General features: G+C 45.4%; 2 protein-coding genes across 6 annotated transcripts in view; one reads left to right on the top strand and one right to left on the bottom strand.

Moving 5' to 3' along the window:
• The window catches only part of map4k3b (mitogen-activated protein kinase kinase kinase kinase 3b), a 31355-nt gene that overhangs the window by 10560 nt on the left and 795 nt on the right, over positions 1–20000 (top strand). For 3 of the 4 annotated variants that reach the window (XM_076994558.1, XM_076994557.1, XM_076994560.1), the window contains exons 15-33: positions 974–1014; positions 1125–1163; positions 1370–1432; positions 8177–8231; positions 8760–8937; positions 9337–9428; positions 9530–9571; positions 9754–9838; positions 10943–11022; positions 11224–11284; positions 11417–11534; positions 12279–12337; positions 12780–12883; positions 14206–14377; positions 15233–15301; positions 16868–16960; positions 17091–17161; positions 17305–17360; positions 17748–20000. The exon at positions 17748–20000 is cut by the window's right edge and continues 795 nt beyond it. In XM_076994558.1, coding sequence (XP_076850673.1) covers positions 974–1014; positions 1125–1163; positions 1370–1432; positions 8177–8231; positions 8760–8937; positions 9337–9428; positions 9530–9571; positions 9754–9838; positions 10943–11022; positions 11224–11284; positions 11417–11534; positions 12279–12337; positions 12780–12883; positions 14206–14377; positions 15233–15301; positions 16868–16960; positions 17091–17161; positions 17305–17360; positions 17748–17835 — 1566 coding nt within the window. In that variant the 3' untranslated portion in view covers positions 17836–20000. The remainder of the gene's footprint in view (positions 1–973; positions 1015–1124; positions 1164–1369; positions 1433–8176; positions 8232–8759; positions 8938–9336; positions 9429–9529; positions 9572–9753; positions 9839–10942; positions 11023–11223; positions 11285–11416; positions 11535–12278; positions 12338–12779; positions 12884–14205; positions 14378–15232; positions 15302–16867; positions 16961–17090; positions 17162–17304; positions 17361–17747) is intronic. The other variant, XM_076994559.1, reaches the window with a different exon arrangement.
• The window catches only part of arhgef33 (Rho guanine nucleotide exchange factor (GEF) 33), a 10335-nt gene continuing 9495 nt past the window's right edge, over positions 19161–20000 (bottom strand). For both annotated transcript variants that reach the window (XR_013126812.1, XM_076994563.1), the window contains exon 15: positions 19161–20000. This exon is cut by the window's right edge and continues 1387 nt beyond it. The gene's annotated coding sequence lies outside the window, so the exon portion shown is untranslated.

The raw sequence follows: 20000 nt of genomic DNA, 5'->3' as shown, positions 1-20000 counted from the left end.
TGGTTGTGTGTGTGGGTCTGTGGTTGTGTGGGTGGGTCTGTGGTTGTGTTCAGTTGTGTGTGTGGGTGGGTCTGTGGTTGTGTGGGTGGGTCTGTGGTTGTGTGGGTGGGTCTGTGGTTGTGTGTGGGGGTCTGTGGTTGTGTGTGGGGGTCTGTGGTTGTGTGGGTGGGTCTGTGGTTGTGTGTTCAGTTGTGTGTGTGGGTCTGTGGTTGTGTGTTCAGTTGTGTGTGGGTCTGTGGTTGTGTGTTCAGTTCTCTGTGTGTGGGTCTGTGGTTGTGTGTGTGGGTCTGTGGTTGTGTGTGTGGGTCTGTGGTTGTGTGTGTGGGTCTGTGGTTGTGTGTGTGGGTCTGTGGTTGTGTGTTCAGTTGTGTGTGTGGGTCTGTGGTTGTGTGTTCAGTTCTCTGTGTGTGGGTCTGTGGTTGTGTGTGTGGGTCTGTGGTTGTGTGTTCAGTTGTGTGTGGGTCTGGTTGTGTGTTCAGTTCTCTGTGTGTGGGTCTGTGGTTGTGTGGGTGGGTCTGTGGTTGTGTGTTCAGTTGTGTGTGGGTCTGTGGTTGTGTGTTCAGTTCTCTGTGTGTGGGTCTGTGGTTGTGTGGGTGGGTCTGTGGTTGTGTGTGTGGGTCTGTGGTTGTGTGTGTGGGTCTGTGGTTGTGTGTGTGGGTCTGTGGTTGTGTGTTCAGTTGTGTGTGTGGGTCTGTGGTTGTGTGTTCAGTTCTCTGTGTGTGGGTCTGTGGTTGTGTGTGTGGGTCTGTGGTTGTGTGTTCAGTTGTGTGTGGGTCTGGTTGTGTGTTCAGTTCTCTGTGTGTGGGTCTGTGGTTGTGTGGGTGGGTCTGTGGTTGTGTGGGTGGGTCTGTGGTTGTGTGTGTGGGTCTGTGGTTGTGTGTTCAGTTGTGTGTGTGGGTCTGTGGTTGTGTGTTCAGTTCTCTGTGTGTGGGTCTGTGGTTGTGTATTCAGTTCTCTGTGTGTCTTATTGTAGGAGCTGCAGTTGGAGACTCAGAGTTTTTTAGGAGACCATAAGTAAGTTTATCGCTTTATATCACTTTGTGAGAGTTTTGCTGTTTAACTACGTTTGAGTTTTTGCTGTCAGTCTTCTGAACTCCTCACGTATGTTTCTGTCTCGTCTTCAGGAGTCTATTAAAGTCTGTAGCAGAGGAACTTAATCACAGGTCAGTGAGGTTGGGCTGCTGATGATGTTCATTGGTCAGTAGTAGTTCACTCTGCCTAGCCATTAACCAATCAGCTCAGCAGACTAACATTTCAGCTCAACACGGCTTAGCTGGCATTGCTGCTGGGTGTGTTGCTGCGTGTGTCTGCAAGCCTGTTTCTGTGGCTGTCACACCCTCTGAGTCTCCGCCCTCTTCATCTCTCTCAGGGGTCATGTGACACATTTAGAGGATGATGATGATGATGATGGTGGTGATGGTGAGACTGTACAGTAAGTGTCTGAGAGTAAGAGCAGTGTTTATTTGCCAAGATCTATTGAAACGCACACACAAGCATGTTTTAGTCACCATCATCACCACCGTAGTGAGTCTCGCGTTGCTAACCCTGTCACACAGGGATCAACTCTCAACTCTGAACATATTTGTTGTGTGTGTGCACGTGTGTGCAACATGATTTCTTTTGCATTGCTTGCTGGTTGTAAATCATGCTGACGTTGGGAGGTGATGTTTGGCCTTGCTGGATCAGAGGTGGTGGTTGTTGTTGTTATTGCATACCTCTGTGCATGTGCATGTTGTTATTTCTTTGGCACATAATAACATCTTGACGAAGCAAAGGTGAATGTGCATGTATTTGGTCTGTGCATGCGCACACGTGTGTGTGTGTGTTGTAGTACGCTACAGCTTGTGATCACTAGCTCTCCCTGTGAAACCTTGCTGTATTTTGAAAGCTTATTGCACCTTAAAGCCTGGTTTATACTCGACGCGCCGCGAGCGGCGCGAGGGTCCGCGCGGCGAAAATGACGTAATCGCGGTGGCTCCGCCCGTGCGCGAGGGCCTCGCGCGCTGTCGCGGCGCGAGGTCGTGCACCTCTCGAATTTTGTAACTTCGCGCGCGCGCCGCGCTTCAGCGCGATCGACAAAGTCATGTTTGCAGGGTTCATACACCTATACAAGGTGGAATTAAAGCACTTGTACGGAACTTTCAAGGTCCATTTCAATATTTTACAGCACGATAAACATAATTAAGTTAAATATTAATACATATAGTCGAAATAATTCGCTTTTTATCACATTATTTAATGGTTGAGCGTTTTGAAAATAAACAATCTTAACATCTTCACGTTCTCTCATGTTTCGTCCTGGAATTACAAGAGGCTCGTATTTGTTAACGTAATTTCAACATTTTAATGTACTTTAGCCTAAATTCCAGCACTTTTCAAACCTGAAACACAAAGCAACATCAAAATGCGTCAGGTAAATGTTCATTCCCCTTTTTTTGAGGGGTGTTTCTTTATACTACCACATATCGTTTCGGACAACATTGCAAAGCCATATTTATGTTTGATACCTAATGTATATATACGGTCTCTGGTCAGGTAAAAATGTTCTTTCCCCGGTTTTGCAGAGGTTTTTTATTCTCCACTGCCACCTATCGCCACCTATCGTTTCGGAGAACACTGCAGCGACGTTCGCGAAAGTATAACGCCTACACCGAGATGCATCCAATTGCACAGCCGGAGAGCCAACTGCAGTTCTAGACCTGCAGTTTTAGACCTGCAGTTCTAGACGTGCTGTAGTTTTAGACATGCGCCACCTAGCGGCTCGGAATGTAGCTAACGACAGCCAACTGCAGTTCTAGACCAGCAGTTCCAATGCATGCCGTAGGCTCAGGGGCTTGTATATTGTAATAATCCATTGTATAAAGAGTTTATTTGTTAAATATGCCCATTGATTCTCAATTGTTTTAGCCAAATCTCTAACATTTGACAAGTTTTAAACGATAATGTACACCACATTTTGTATTTAAATAGAAGTAGTACGCCTCATTTTCCCTGTTCTTTTAGGGAGTTTGGATTAATTTTGTCATTTACACACACAGCTTGTCTCCTGAAGATATTTTATTTTTAATTAAACTACTGGATTACTGGCATAGGCTATTTTATATTAAATCAGCAAAAATTGCATAATGTCCGGATGCTTTCAGTGAGTAAGCATACGTTTCCAGAATGTTAGGAGTGATTTATTTTACTTGTATACCTTCATTGGCATGCAACTAGCAAATATTATGTGATACTTGGGGTTTTTCGCTCACACGCCACACATCCGATTTCTCACGCCGAAAAAAAATCTAGTTTATTTACCTCTCTCTCTCTCTCTCTATATATATATATATATATATATATATATATATATATATATATATATATATATATATATATATATATATGATTCAATGAGTTACCAGTTCGCTCTGGCGCAAACACTGGCGATCGATCGATCGATCGCTATATAATACTTAATTACGTTCGCCCCCCCCCCCCCCCCCCCCCGCAACAACTTACGTTCGCAGGACTAGCATTTCTCTCAAAGTCGAAGTAGCTATAAAGTAGCCATAAAGGTAGCCAGAGACACACTAACGCTAGCCAGATTCATCCTTCGTGACATAAACATTGCGATAACACAAACATGACCTTCAGACCGATCATATTTACATTTACATTTATGGCATTTAGCAGACTAAATATATGTCTATCATATATTAATATGCTCAATTGTATCAATATTCAGAACATAGTCTGGGTTCTTATGGGTTAATAATGATGGGAAAATGCTACTTTAGCTTGCTTACTACTTTTAGTATTAATAGTAGCGTAGTACGTGCTAATTTCCTTCCTTTAAGTTGTTTCAAATTTAATCAAAGCTACTAAATAGCCATAAAGGTAGCCAGAACTAATGAACTAAGACACACTAACGCTAGCCAGATTCATCACATAAACATTCATGACATAAACATTACGATAACCCAAAAATGACCTTCAGACATTATCATATATCTATCATATATTATTGCTGCTTATAAATATCATTCTTCCATCTGCTCCCGCGACATACTAAAACACTATCTGGATATTACGTTACATACATCTAAAACTACGGCACGTCTAGAACTGCAGGTCTAGAACTGCAGGTCTAAAACTGCGGTTGGCTCTCCGGGTGTGCAATTGGATGATGTAGGCCTACACCGCTCGCGCAGGGTCGTGCGAGGTGGGCGGAGTCGCGCGCTACGGTCGCTCGCGAAAGTATAAACCAGGCTTAAGCCTGGTTTAAGCCTGGTTTAAGCCTGGTTTAAGCCTGGTTTATACTCGACGCGCCGCGAGCGGCGCGAGGGTCCGCACGGCGAAAATGACGTAATCGCGGTGGCTCCGCCCGTGCGCGAGGGTCTCGCGCGCTGTCGCGGCGCGAGGTCGTGCACCTCTCGAATTTTGTAACTTCGCGCGCGCGCCGCGCTTCAGCGCGATGGACAAAGTCATGTTTGCCGGGTTCATACACCTAAACAAGGTGGAATTAAAGCACTTGTACGTCACTTTAAAGGTCCATTTCAATATTTCCCAGCACGTTAAACTTAATTAAGTTAAATATTTATACATATACTCGAAATGAATCGAAATAATTCGCATTTTAATCACATTATTTAATGGTTGTTTATTTTCAAAACGCCCAATCTTAACGTCTTCACGTTCTCTCATGTTTCGTCCTGGAATTACAAGAGGCTCGTATTTGTTAACGTAATTTCAACATTTTAATGTACTTTAGCCTAAATTCCAGCACTTTTCAAACCTGAAACAAAGCAACATTAAAATGCGTCAGGTAAATGTTCATTCCCTTTTTTTTGAGGGGTGTTTCTTTATACTACCACATATAGTTTCGGACAACATTGCAAAGTCATATTTATGTTTGATGCCTGGTGTATATATACGGTCTCTGGTCAGGTAAAATGTTCTTTCACCGGTTTTGCAGGGGTTTTTTATTCTCCACTGCCACCTATCGCCACCTATCGTTTCGGAGAACACTGCAGCGACGCTCGCGAAAGTATAAACGCCTACACCGCTCGCGCAGGGTCGCGCGAGGTGGGCGGAGTCGCGCGCTACGGTCGCTCGCGAAAGTATAAACCAGGCTTTACCTTAGGCAGTGCCCCAGTGGGCGGAGTCTACAGAGTGGGAGGGGCAGTAGTCCTCAGCCAGTCTGAGTTCTCACTGTGTTTCCTAGCACACCTGACACAGGTGCTCACCACCTGGATCTTTCTGGCTCAGGCAAGTTTGGAGCTGGATCAGAAGGAAAATGTGGACTGGGGATTATGGTGGACGGGATGCGTAACTATGAAAGGCATTCTTAATGGAACGCAGATAAATAGGATTTATCATAGACTTAAACGCGAAAATCAGCCGAGCATCATATTTCACACCACTGTAGCTTGAAGTATTAATGACTGCGTATGCAGAATATTTAGATATTATTAAACGTAAATGTAATACTGCGGTAGCTGCTAGAGAAAGGAGGTCAGCATGTCAAATTGCCACAGAGTTAATGCGTGAGTGAAAATATTTTTATTAGAGGTGTCAATTCCAGGTGCCGCGATTAAAAGTCCTCACCAGGATTTTGCTCAGGCTTCCTGGATTGTGTTGATTCCACTAATTTTACCTGGATTGCTAATTAGAAAATCTAGCAAGCTTGAGCAAAATCCTGGTGAGGACTTTTAATCGCGGCACCTGGAATTGACAGCACTAATTTTTATATTTAGCAGAAGGGCGCGATTATATTATTATATTCTCCACATTTATAATACTGTATTGAGTTTTTTAAACATTTTTAAATTGAACACTTACTAATTCCAGGTCTAATGCGAGTGGTGTAAAACGCACATGGCATCAGAAAAAAATTAAGTATAAGAATATAGTATAAAGTGGAATGGCTGTACATATCTTATTCTTAAAATATATTCTTAAATATATTTATTTACAGGAAAAATTAAATAATGAAACTTAAAGTGAATTTGACTGTAATGCAGGGGTGGACTGGGGAGAAAAATTGGCCCGGGAGTCCCTGACAGACTGGCCCATATATATATATACGTGTGTGTGTGTGTGTGTGTGTATATATATATATATATATATATATATATATATATATATATATATATATATATATATATATATATATATAGTGTATATGACAGCTTTTATTGTCATATGGACAATATTACTTCCAGCAATAATATGATTACAAAGCCACGTAGTGGCATAACAAAATAACTAACAAACTTAACAACTTGACCCTGACAAAATACAGAGGAAAAACAACTGGAAAGCTACTGAAACCTACATTGTTCACTCAGTGAGTAAAACCTCTGCAGCTTTTCTTTTCTTCTCTCTCAGCTTTTCAGCGCCACCTTTACGTTTCGTAGTTTGTTTAAACCCTGGCTTAGACTGCTCCATCTTTACGGCAATGCGGACTTATTTTTTCACGTTTCAGTAGTGTCAATGGTGTCGCGGAGGGATCACATGATGAGTTAGACCCTCAGTAGTGTGAACCGTGTGGTGGAGGGATCACATGATGAGTTAGACCCTCAGTAGTGTGAACCGTGTGGTGGAGGGATCACATGATGAGTTAGACCCTCAGTAGTGTCAGTGTGCAACTAGCGTCTCTCTCTTGTTACTCGTGGGATACAAACAGGGAGATATCATTAATGTGGCATTAGTATGGACAAGGCTTTTCCAGTTTGTGGCTACTTGTATTCATAAGTGACACAGCTGCTGTATGTTTTTGTAGTCCGGCCTGGATTTGTTTTTTTTTTTTTTTTTTCTGATCTCCGCTTTTTAGCTAGGGGGCCCATCAACATTAATATGGGAGAAATACGTTAGCTAGGCAGGGGGCCCCTACAGTGGGCTGCAGTGGGAGGGGCCCAAGGCAGTTGCATAGCAATGCCTCTATGCAAAGACCGCCTCTGGTCAGCCCGTATCAGCTGGCCCAGTCTGCGGCCACAGTCCAACTCGTTCATGTGTTTACAGGCCCAGTCCACAAATAAAAAAAATGAAATGAAAATGAAATTAAATGTGCCTTATTTGTCAATTGTGATTTTTTTCACCACAATCGAAATTTCATATCACATATGATCATCACATCACATATGATCTTGATGGGGAGAACGGTCTGTTACAATAGCTACGTTATTTTTGTTACCATTAAAGATAAGTACATTATTCATTAAGGGTTATAAAGGTTAGAACCTGTACATTAATGCTATGGATGGATTTTCTGTTTATGTAATCACCTTCATGTTTTAATGGTGCTGGAATAGGTAGCATATGTGGGTTCCATCAATCACTCTAGGAAATCTTTAAAAATTTAAATGGAATGAAGTTTGTTGTATATTGCTTCTCCTTTGCTTAATTTCTTTATTGTCTGTGAATTAAATACAAACCTACGATGTTGTGGAATTCCTCTTTGATGTCCATAACTGGCTTATGACCAGGAAACACCACAAAACTGGTCATTTTAATGCCAGACATAGTTTTCGGACAGACCGACATACAGTAGCTTTGCTGACAGATCCCGCATCTCCTACACTATAAAGAAAACTTCCACTAGCAAAAAAATGAAGAGCGTTGTATAAAAATCTGGAGAGAATTGAGGGCTGATCCGCAATGTGTAATATTTGAAACGTGACGCTTAATAATGTTACTAATGTAAGTAATGGATTGTGATGAAAAACAATAACGTTCATAAAAAATAATCTGAAAATGATAGTAGGATTATGTCTATTCGGGGTTTTATAAGGCGTTATAAACTCGGCGAATAAACTGAGCTTCAATATCCACAGGATCCTCAAGGAAAGGACACGTCAAGATGATGTGTTTGTAACTCGGGTTTAGGTTCAAGTTAACCTGCCAGTGAGCAGGTTAGCTTCAGAGCATAAGTTGCTATAGTAACTGACTCGGGTTCTCTCTAAGCTCGGTTTTTGGAATGGAAAACCCTGAGTTTTCGTTAACTCTGAGTTTACTTACCCGTTTTCTTCACTTAACCCACTTTCTGGAATACCCCTCTGGACTCTTAACACCTTTCTGTATGTTGTTGGTTCGTTGATAAGTAAAGATGTCTGTGTGTGTGTGTGTGTGTGTGTGTGTGTGTGTACTATGTATGGTTTATAAGATTTGTAATTTGTCCTGTTTTTATTTACAGTTCAAATTCCAGTTCCACCATGAGACCAAAAGAACCTCCACCATTACCTCCTAAGGTTACACACGCATACACACACACACACACACACACACACACACACACACACACACACACACACACACAGACCCACACACACGCACACACACACAGACACACACACACACACACACACACACGTAGATATACACACACAGACGCACACACACACACGTAGATACACGAACAGACACACACGCACACACACACACATACACATAGACACACACACACACAGACCCACCCACATACACACACACACACACACACACACAGACCCACACACACACAGACACACACACACAGACACACCCACACACGTAGATACACACACACACACACACACAGACACACACACACACACGTAGATACACGAACAGACACACACACTGGCACATGCGCACGCACAGACACACAGACACACACACACACGTAGATACACACACACAGACACGTAGATACACGGACACACACACTGACACATTCGCACACACACACACACACACACACACACACGAGTAATGCCTCTCTCAATGTCTCTCTCAAGCCGAGGTCTCTGACTCCAGCTCAGAACGGCCCTCTGGTAGAGGGCGGCAGCTGTGAACAGGGCACCATCAAACGCAGCCCTGCTTCTCCAAACCCCGCCCCTCCTCCTCGCCCCGCCTCCTGTGTGCCGCCCAGGCCGCCGCCCCCTCGCCTGCCCCCCCACAGACGCAGCAGCTTAGGTAAAGTGCCTTCTGAGCATGCTCAGTCCGTTCTGGGACTGGCTTCATGCTGATGGACAGGAATGTCAGCCTGACTCCACCCCTTAGACAGATGCTGCTCTGTGATTGGTCGATGAATGTGCCAGTCTGCCTGAGCTGTGGAGTTGCAGGGTAGTTAGAGTCTGTGTGTGTGTGTGGTCTTAACCTTAGGAGGTAATGGTGGAGGTTCTTGTGTGTGTGTGTGTGTGTGTGTGTGTGTGTGTGTGTGTGTGTGTGTGTGTGTATGGTGAATTAGTGTTTTCTGCCACTGACAATGCAAGTACTAGTTCAAATTTTGACCACATGTGCGTGCTTGTGTGTGTGTGTGTATACGTATATGTTTGCGTGTGCGTGTGCGTGTGTGTGTGTGTGTGTGTTTAGGTAATGGAATTAGCCCGTCTCAGCAGAATGGTCAGCGGGAGAGACAGTTGACCATGCCCACCGTGCCCAGCCGGAGGAGTAAGGACCTTCCTGTGAGTCTCCCAACTCCGCCCCCTGCTCTTGCTTGGCTTCTCATTGGTTATTCTCCTCTTAATTTATTTGAATATATATATATATATATTTACTGTTGCAGAAACCTATCAGTAATGGCCTACCACCAACTCCTAAAGTGCACGTGAGTACACACACACACACACACACACACACACACACTGGAATACACACACACACACACACACACACACTGGAATACACACACACACACACACACACACACACACACACACACTGGAATACACACACACACACACACACAGCAGTCTCTTGTCCACATGAATACCAGTCTCTCCTCTGCAGATGGGAGCGTGTTTCTCAAAGGTGTTCAACGGCTGCCCGTTAAAGATCCACTGTGCGACGTCCTGGATCAACCCGGACACCAGAGGTAGGAGTTTCACGTGAGACGTTACGGCCAGAGGTAGGAGTCTCGCGTGAGACGTTACGGCCAGAGGTAGGAGTCTCGCGTGAGACGTTACGGCCAGAGGTAGGAGTCTCGCGTGAGACGTTACGGCCAGAGGTAGGAGTCTCGCGTGAGACGTTACGGCCAGAGGTAGGAGTCTCGTGTGAGACGTTACGGCCAGAGGTAGGAGTCTCGCGTGAGACGTTACGGCCAGAGGTAGGAGTGGCGCGTGAGATGTTACGGCCAGAGGTAGGAGTCTCGCGTGAGACGTTACGGCCAGAGGTAGAAGTCTCACGTGAGACGTTACGGTCAGAGGTAGGAGTCTCGCGTGAGACGTTACGGTCAGAGGTAGGAGTCTCGCGTGAGACGTTACGGCCAGAGGTAGGAATGGCGTGTGAGACGTTACGGCCAGAGGTAGGAATGGCGTGTGAGACGTTACGGCCAGAGGTAGGAATGGCGTGTGAGACGTTATGGCTAGAGGTAGAAGTCTCACGTGAGACGTTACGGCCAGAGGTAGGAGTGGCGTGTCATACGTTACGGCCAGAGGTAGGAGTGGCGTGTCATACGTTATGGTCAGAGGTAGGAGTGGCGCGTGAGACGTTACGGTCAGAGGTAGGAGTGGCGCGTGAGACGTTACGGCCAGAGGTAGGAGTGGCGCGTGAGACGTTACGGCCAGAGGTAGGAGTGGCGCGTGAGACATTACGGCCAGAGGTAGGAGTGGCGCGTTTAGGGTCTAGCACAGGGGTCACCAACCTTTTTGAAGTTGGGAGCTACTTCTTGGATACCAATTATTGCGGAGGGCTACCAGAAAGAAGACCGCTAGCAACCGCGGACAATCGCTAATAGCAGCGAAAACATAAACGATGCAGCGCTTTGGTGCATGGCAATATAGTGAGCTGCTTTTAAAACAAGCCCGCGGGCGACTCATAACGTCCTCGCGGGCGACATGGTACCACGTTGGTGACCCCTGGTCTAGCACATAAGATCCTGCCAATATGACCAAGTTCCATATTTATGTAACCCTAAAAAATGGCGTTTTTACCATTTTAAATCCCTCAGATTTGTTCAGATGTTCTGGTCTTTTTTCAGATCAGTATTTGATTTTTGGAGGTGAAGAAGGTGTCTACACCCTTAACCTGAACGAACTGCATGAGACCAGCATGGAACAGGTGCGTTCCCGGGGCAGCTGGGGGCAGGAGGGGGCAGGTGAGGGCGTGCCTGGGGCAGCTGGGGGCAGGTGCATCTTATAGAGGTGTTGCTGTGGGTCTTTAAATGTGCTGTGTGTAATTTTAAACATAAATAATGAAGTGTCGAGTGTGTTGCACAATGTTTAACTCTCTTTCTTAATTCTTCGTTTTCTTTCCTCTCAGATATTTCCACGGAGATGCACATGGCTGTATGTGATGAACAACTGGCTTCTCTCCATATCTGGTATGATACTGATGAAACACACAGTGACGAACAGGGAAGCGTCCTCATCTGCTTTGTCTTAGTGGCCATGAATGTAACGCGAGGCATTGATGGCTTTGTGTGTGTGTGTGTGTGTGTGTGTGTGTGAGACAGGTAAAGCATCCCAGCTGTACTCCCATAACCTTGCTGGGCTCTTCGAACAGGCCAGGCAGATGCAGAAGTTACCGGTTGCCATACCAACACACAAACTCCCTGACAGGATCATCCCCCGGTAGGTTCCGCCTTCTCACTCACATCTGCAGACTCTAGGCTACTGCATGGACATGCCCACGTCCTCTCACGACTCGCGTCCTCTCACGTCCTCTCACGACTCGCGTCCTCTCACGTCCTCTCATGTCCTCTCACGACTCACGTCCTCTCACGTCCTCTCACGTCCTCTCACGTCCTCTCACGACTCACGTCCTCTCACGACTCACGTCCTCTCACGTCCTCTCATGTCCTCTCACGACTCACGTCCTCTCACGTCCTCTCACGACTCACGTCCTCTCACGTCCTCTCACGACTCACGTCCTCTCACGTCCTCTCACGACTCACGTCCTCTCACGACTCGCGTCCTCTCACGACTCGCGTCCTCTCACGACTCGTGTCCTCTCGCGCTCGCGTCCTCTCATGTCCTCTCACGACTCACGTCCTCTCATGTCCTCTCACGACTCACGTCCTCTCACGACTCGCGTCCTCTCACGACTCGCGTCCTCTCATGTCCTCTCACGCTCACGTCCTCTCACGACTCACGTCCTCTCATGTCCTCTCACGCCCACGTCCTCTCACGACTCACGTCCTCTCACGTCCTCTCACGCCCATGTCCACCACTCTGCCATGCACTGATATCATCATCCAGTGATATTCCCATAATAATAATACTAATAACCAATAATCCAGGAATATGATTGTGGAATGTGATGTTGTTACACACTGCTGCCGTTCACGCCTGTGACCTCTTCTGTTGGGCCTGCAGGAAGTTCACAGTGTCCAATAAGATTCCAGATACAAAGGGATGCCAGAAGTGCTGTGTAGGTGAGTTCGTAGAGTCTTCACTGAGGCTCAGGGAGACACACTGAAGCTCTGGGAGACACACTGAGGCTCAGGGAGAGACACACACTGAGGCTCAGGGAGAGACACACACTGAGGCTCAGGGAGAGACACACACTGAGGCTCAGGGAGAGACACACACTGAGGCTCAGGGAGACACACACTGAGGCTCAGGGAGACACACACTGAGGCTCAGGGAGACACACACTGAGGCTCAGGGAGACACAATGAGGCTCAGGGAGACACACTGAAGCCCTGTAGTATTTTTCCCTTGTTGCTGAAATTGCATGTTGTTGTCTGTTTTTTGTTTATTTAAATGTGTATATTATTATGTAATTATTAGGAAATTCACTTGCACTGTATTAATTGTTTTTAATGTGTGTGCCTGTGTGTGTATATGTGTATGCGTGTGTGCGCATGTATATAGTTCGTAATCCATACACAGGGCACAAGTACTTGTGTGGCGCCTTCCAGACAAGTGTAGCTTTGTTCGAATGGGTGGAGTCCATGCAACGCTTTATGCTCATCAAGGTGGGGTGTGTGTGTGTGTGTGTGTGTGTGTGTGTGTGTGTGTGTGTGTGTGTGTGTCTAACACTGAGTGTAACGCTGAGTGTGCTTTGTAAGAAGTTGGTTGTACCATCCAGTAATAAAGTAGTTCACCTTCATGTCTGTAGGAGGCTCAGAGAGTTCAGAGCGTTACACAACGTGGTTATGACTGTTCTAGCGTTACACAACGTGGTTATGACTGTTCTAGCGTTACACAACGTGGTAATGACTGTTCTAGCGTTACACAACGTGGTTATGATGGTTCTAGCGTTACACAACGTGGTAATGACTGTTCTAGCGTTACACAACGTGGTTATGACTGTTCTAGCGTTACACAACGTGGTAATGACTGTTCTAGCGTTACACAACGTGGTAATGACTGTTCTAGCGTTACACAACGTGGTTATGACTGTTCTAGCGTTACACAACGTGGTTATGACTGTTCTAGCGTTACACAACGTGGTTATGACGGTTCTAGCGTTACACAACGTGGTTATGACGGTTCTAGCGTTACACAAAGTGGTAATGACGGTTCTAGCGTTACACAACGTGGTTATGACGGTTCTAGCGTTACACAACGTGGTAATGACGGTTCTAGCGTTACACAACGTGGTGATGACGGTTCTAGCGTTACACAACGTGGTGATGACTGTTCTAGCGTTACACAACGTGGTTGTGACTGTTCTAGCGTTACACAACGTGGTTGTGACGGTTCTAGCGTTACACAACGTGGTAGTGACGGTTCTAGCGTTACACAACGTGGTTGTGACGGTTCTAGCGTTACACAACGTGGTTGTGACGGTTCTAGCGTTACACAACGTGGTAGTGACGGTTCTAGCGTTACACAACGTGGTTGTGACGGTTCTAGCGTTACACAACGTGGTAGTGACGGTTCTAGCGTTACACAACGTGGTTGTGACGGTTCTAGCGTTACACAACGTGGTTATGACGGTTCTATACACCATCATATTGTGTGCATATGAATTCATATTCTTTATTCATCATATGCAGGTTGACACAGGTCAACAATGCGATAAAGAGAAGATCCATTTAACTCGCTAGAGACAGTAACATGCAATAGAATTTTAAATAAAAAGCAAAATATTAACAAAATGGGAAATTTCAACAATATATTAGGAATATAACAGTACAGCAGCATTATATGTCACATGGGCTATTTACTTAGTAGAACTAACTTAACTCTCTTGTGTTTGAATGTACGTGTATATGTTTGTACCTATGTACAATCGTGTGTGTGTGTGTGTGTGTGTGTGTGTGTGTGTGTGTGTGTGTGTGTGTGTGTATAGAGTATAGACTTCACGCTGCCGTGTCCCCTGGAGGTGTTTGAGATGCTGGTAGTTCCAGAGAGGCAGTATCCCCTCATCTGTGTCGCTGTCAGCAAAGGAAGTCAGCCTGACCAGGTCGTGACCTTTGGCACGGTTGACCCCAACGCCACCATTCCAACTTTCACAGAACCTGGTAGGTAGTCCTGTCCACATCACACTTCACCTATGCCACACAACATATCGCTCCCAGCCAATCGCAACACATCGCTCCCAGCCAATCGCAACACATCGCTCCCAGCCAATCGCAACACATCGCTCCCAGCCAATCGCAACACATCGCTCCCAGCCAATCGCAACACATGCCACATGGCCCTATAGGATCCTGTTGATTACTACATTCCAGGACTGGGGTCCTATTTTCTATAGCAGTGATGGAATATAAGTGAATATAGGTGTATATAGGTGTATATAGGTGAATATAGGTGAATATTGGTGTGATGATTCATATACATTTCTAAGTTTCATAAGGTTTTCAATTCTGATTGTTTCATTTGATTTTTGTACTGAAATTAAAAAATATATATTTGTAAAAATCTAAATTTTATTTCTAAACAGAAAGTAGTAGAAGGGATTAAACAGAATACTAATAATGCCTTGTAAATTTTCAAAGGTTTGTTTAATGTTTTGTGATACTGTATTATGATAGAGTGTTAGGGCAGTTAAGGGCAGTCATGGCCTAGCGGTTAGGGAACTGGTCTTGTGACCGGAGGGTCGCAGGTTCGATCCCCAGACCAGAGGCCATGACTGAGGTGCCCCTGAGCAAGGCCCTTAACCCTCAATTGCTCACTTGTATAAAAATGAGATAAAAATGTAAGTCACTCTGGATAAGGGCGTCTGCCAAATGCCATAAATGTAAATGTAAATGTAAATGTGTCACAGCCTATTTAATGAGTCATGATGATGAGAGCAGTACCGTAGAGAAACCCACACTGAACGACCTTTTGAACTTTGGCTTGTGTGTGTGTGTGTGTGTGTGTGTGTGTTGCAGACACACCCCAGACGTGTGTGATTCACGTCACCCAGCTGGAGAGAGACACCATACTGGTGTGTCTGGACCGTGAGTACAGTGAACTGCCTGTGGCTTAGGGGTCATAACACTGACGTAGCGGGGGTTAAACTCGGGGCTGATGTAGGGGGGGTAGGCCTGTCACGATAACAACATTTTCAGAACGATATATTGTCCCAGAAATTATTGCGATAAACGATAATATTGTCATTTTAAAGTGCCATTATAGAATTTTTTCTTGCTTCTGGGCTCCCCAAAGGAGCTTTAAGACAATGTTCCACAATAATAATATAGTAGCATAATAATACAGTTACACCAGTTTGCAGTAATGTAATGTATTGTAAAGCTCATGTATGGAGTCATATTTGAGCTTGACCACATATCTGTAGTGGCAGAGTAAAATGAGATGTCTTTAATCTCCTTCAGAATGCCATCTTTCACTTCATTATATAAGGTTGGAAGGGCAGTTTGGGAGATATACGTTTTCTTTGGCAGTTCATACTGCTTGTCAAATCTTTGCAGCATGTTTATAAATGTTTTCTTTTCGACCGTCGGCAGCATCTCTTTGGCTATATAGCGAGTTAAAGCCTGCTTTATACTTGACGCTTCGCGAGCAGCGCGATGGTCCGCACGGTGAAAATGACGCAATCGCAGTGGCTCCGCACGTGCGCGAGAGGCTCGCGTGCTGTCGATTCGCGAGGTCGTGCACCTCTCGAATTTTGTAACTTCTCGCGCGCTGAACAATGAACAGTCACATTTGAAGGGTTCATACACCTTTATAAGGTGGAATTAAAGCACTTGTATGTCACTTTCAAGGTCCATTTCAATATTTCCCAGCACGTTAAACTTAATTAAGTTAAATATTTATACATATACTCGAAATGCTTCGAAATAATTCGCCTTTTATCACATTATTTAATGGTTGTTTATTTTCAAAACGCCCAATCTTCACGTCTTCACGTTCTCTCATGTTTCGTCCTGGAATAACAAGAGGCTCATATTTGTTCACGTAATTTTTTTTTTTTGATGCGGCAAGTGAAACACTTCCACCGTTCGCGGAGGTTCGCGCGAGGTGAGCGGAGTCGCGCGGAGGCACTGTTATTGACGCATACACTCTCCGTGTACTGCACTCATTTCCTAACCTGTAGATGTCGCTCTCTGATCACAGATTCTTCCCTTAAGGGGGGAGGGGGTTGCGAGAGAGCAGCACTACGTGCCTTTCTGAGGCCCCGTCCACACGACGCCGGAGATTTTTATTCTCATGTAAACAAATTTGCGTGGAAACCCAATTGCCAATTATCGACATCAGCAAAAATTATCGCGGTAAAAAAAATTATCGTACGATAAGTCGATAATGTAATTATCGCAACAGGCCTAAGGGGGGGTTAAACTCTGGGCTGACGTGGGGGGGGGTTAAACTCGGGGCTGATGTGGGGGGGTTAAACTCGGGGCTGATGTGGGGGGGGTTAAACTCTGGGCTGATGGGGGGGTTAAACTCGGGGCTGATGTGGGGTTTAGTTAAACTTAATTTATTCAAACATGGGATTGAAATCTAAACTTTGGTCAGCTCTTTTCTGTGGTAGAAAGCTGATGGGTACATTTTGTGTGTATTTTCAGGGTGTATAAAGATGGTGAATTTACAAGGCAGGTTAAAGTCCAACAAGAAGTTGTCTGCTGAACTCACGTTTAGCTTTCAGATAGAAGCAATAGGTGAGTGCAGTGTGTGTGTGTGTGTGTGTCTCTGCATGTGTGTCCTCACATATTTTCATGGAAAACATGGAAAGACTGCACATTTGTAATTGTGTCCAAACGTTCTCGTGTGTGTGCATGTGTGTTCCAGTGTGTCTGCAGGACAGTGTGCTGGCGTTCTGGAGACACGGCATGCAGGGGCGGAGCTTCAGAACCAATGAGGTGAGTGCAGGGCTCTTTGGCAGGGGGCGGGGCTTGTCATCTCAGGGGCAGGGCTCGGTATCTCGGGGGCGGGCTCTTGGGGTTGAGGTTCATTCTTTTGTTAAGGGGTTTATGGTTTTTGTGTTACACTCTGTCTGCCCCAGGTCACGCAGGAGATCTCAGACAGCACTCGCACTTTTAGACTGCTGGGATCCGACAGGTAAGAGTGGAGACGTACCTTCACCCCCCCACGCAGCTCACACACACGCAGGACAACAACGTACCTTCACCCCCCCACGCAGCTCACACACACACACACGCAGGACAACAACGTACCTTCACCCCCCCACGCAGCTCACACACACGCAGGACAACAACGTACCTTCACCCCCCCACGCAGCTCACACACACACACACACACATACACACACACACACACACACGCAGGACAACAACGTACCTTCACCCCCCCCACGCAGCTTACACACACGCAGGACAACAACGTACCTACACCCCCCCACGCAGCTCACACACACATGCAGGACAACACTGTCTCTGGCATACGGTCAGAGGTAATGACCATGACGTGTGTGTTCATGTATTACAGGACGGTGGTGTTGGAAAGTCGGCCTACAGACAACCCTACAGCTCAGAGTAATCTGTACATACTTGCAGGCCATGAAAACAGCTACTGAGAACACACACACACACGCGCGCAAACATTCCACAGCCATGCAACACTACACTGCATCCCGGCCGTGTGTATAAGCTCAAATGTGTCCATGCAGACATTCCCATGACGACACTGTCTTCTCCACATCCTCCCACCTGTCTGAGCTAATGGACACCACAGCTGCAGACGCAGTGCAGACACTGACTCAGCCGAACCCATGCGCACCCAAACACAACCCAGAAACCCAGATACCCAGAAGCCCCAGCTACAGCTGGCCCCCGAGGGCCTGCCACGTGACTCTGTGTCTACAGCAGTAACACTGCAGGTTGTGCTGGCCCTCCGAGGACCGCCACACTCTCCTCTTTTAAGTTCTTCACTGCCGCATGCTACAGAGAAGACGTTTTTAGATTTTTAATCGTGACTCACTCCTTGCCTGCAGCCTTCCGTGTCCACCGGGGGGCGCCACACGACCGCAAGGTCCATCTTAAGTCCGTTAACTCCACCTTTACTCTTCCCACAGTGAGTAGAGTGTAACTTCTGTGTAGGTATTTGTTGCTGTGAAATACTACATCATAATACATACTACACCACAGTAAAATAATGTGCTTGTGAACTGATGCACTGAATTATTAGAACATGTACTTACTTGCATAGAAGTTACAGTAAGATAACATGTACATACTTTGGTTATTCAGACATCTGGTACAAAACAGATCTGAGATTTAAGGGAATTTAAGGGAACGTCCCAAAACACTAACATTGTGATTAGGCACTTAAGAATACACTACCAAGTCTACACCGGTTTGTTTATTTATTTCTATTTAATAATTATTTACATACATGGAACACCTCCATGTCCAAATATTTTCCTCTGAGGTTGCTTCTCAAATTTTAAGCTAAAACATGACGATTTTATGATTTCTGCTTAGTCCTGGAAACTCTAAACTCAGCGCGCTGTTTACAACAGCCACGCAACACTACATGTAAAAGCCACTGACCTGTGCTTAGTCAGAACATTAGCAGGACTTTTGAATGAGATGAGATGAGAACCCTGCTCGGTGTGGTGTGTGTGCATATTTAAACGATCCGCAGCCAGTCATGTAAGCACTACGCAGTGAAGCTACTCACCAGGCTTTAAGCACTTGTGCTTGAACAGTCACTTGTGCTCACGTTATCAGTACGTAATAGCTACACAATACAGCGAGGGGGAAACTACTCAACAAAATCAACTTCTGGTATGGAAATTGACCGTTCTACATCAAATGTTTGAACAGGAAGATATTTGTTCATTATTTTATATATATATTTATCTTTGCTTCTTCGAGCAACTTGATCTTTTTCCCAAACTGCACAGACTGTAGGCCAACTGTATTAGCCCTGTGCTAGTCCCGTGCTAGTCCTGTGCTAGTCCTGTGGTGGGTCATCAGAAGCTGGCCAGAGGAGTGCCGTTCCTCTGGTTTGCATGGTGACCTGAATGTGCTTCTTTTATTTCACGTGTGAAGGTGGTCCAGTTCTTCAGAGCAGACGCTCTGGTCCATGTTTCAGGACCAACTCGTCCTCCTGTTTTATTCACTCTCGTCTTTAAAGTAAAGTTTAAAAAATAACCACACACTTCCTTCTGATGTACAGTACCTCTGCGTTAGGAGGCATATATCTTCACAAAAATGCAGTTTTAGTTCATGAAGTGAGTCAGGATTGTGTTTGTTTTTGGACTAATGTCATCCCACACATTTTAAATAAGTAACATTACTAATCACTGTATTGAGAAATTTGCACAGTTTCATATGGACTAATGTGATGGTTACTGTACTGCAATACGTGCATACGCGTGTCCAGATGTACGTAGAATGCCATAAGTTACATGTATGTATTGCTTTACTCTACATGCGTGTTTTCAAATACACATATGCAACCTCTTAAGATGTGATGTCATTTAAGCGCTATATGTAACACATAGAGATGACAGAAATACTAGATTAAAAACACCACACACACCAAGACTAAATGGTTCTTGGTCTCTGGAACTTGTGTTAACACAGACCGGTGCAAAAGTTATGCAGTGTGTGTGAGTATTAGCTGCAGGTGTGTGAGTATTAGCTACAGGTGTGTGTGAGTATTGGCTGCAGGTGTGTGTGAGTATTAGCTGCAGGTGTGTGGTGTGGCCCAGTCTCCTGAACTCTGCTCAAC

This window comes from Brachyhypopomus gauderio, unplaced genomic scaffold (genome assembly GCF_052324685.1).
Source record: "Brachyhypopomus gauderio isolate BG-103 unplaced genomic scaffold, BGAUD_0.2 sc151, whole genome shotgun sequence".
NCBI classification, from domain to species: Eukaryota; Metazoa; Chordata; class Actinopteri; order Gymnotiformes; family Hypopomidae; genus Brachyhypopomus; species Brachyhypopomus gauderio.
Note: the sequence above shows the minus strand (reverse complement) of the source record. Positions and strands in the feature narration are given on the sequence as shown.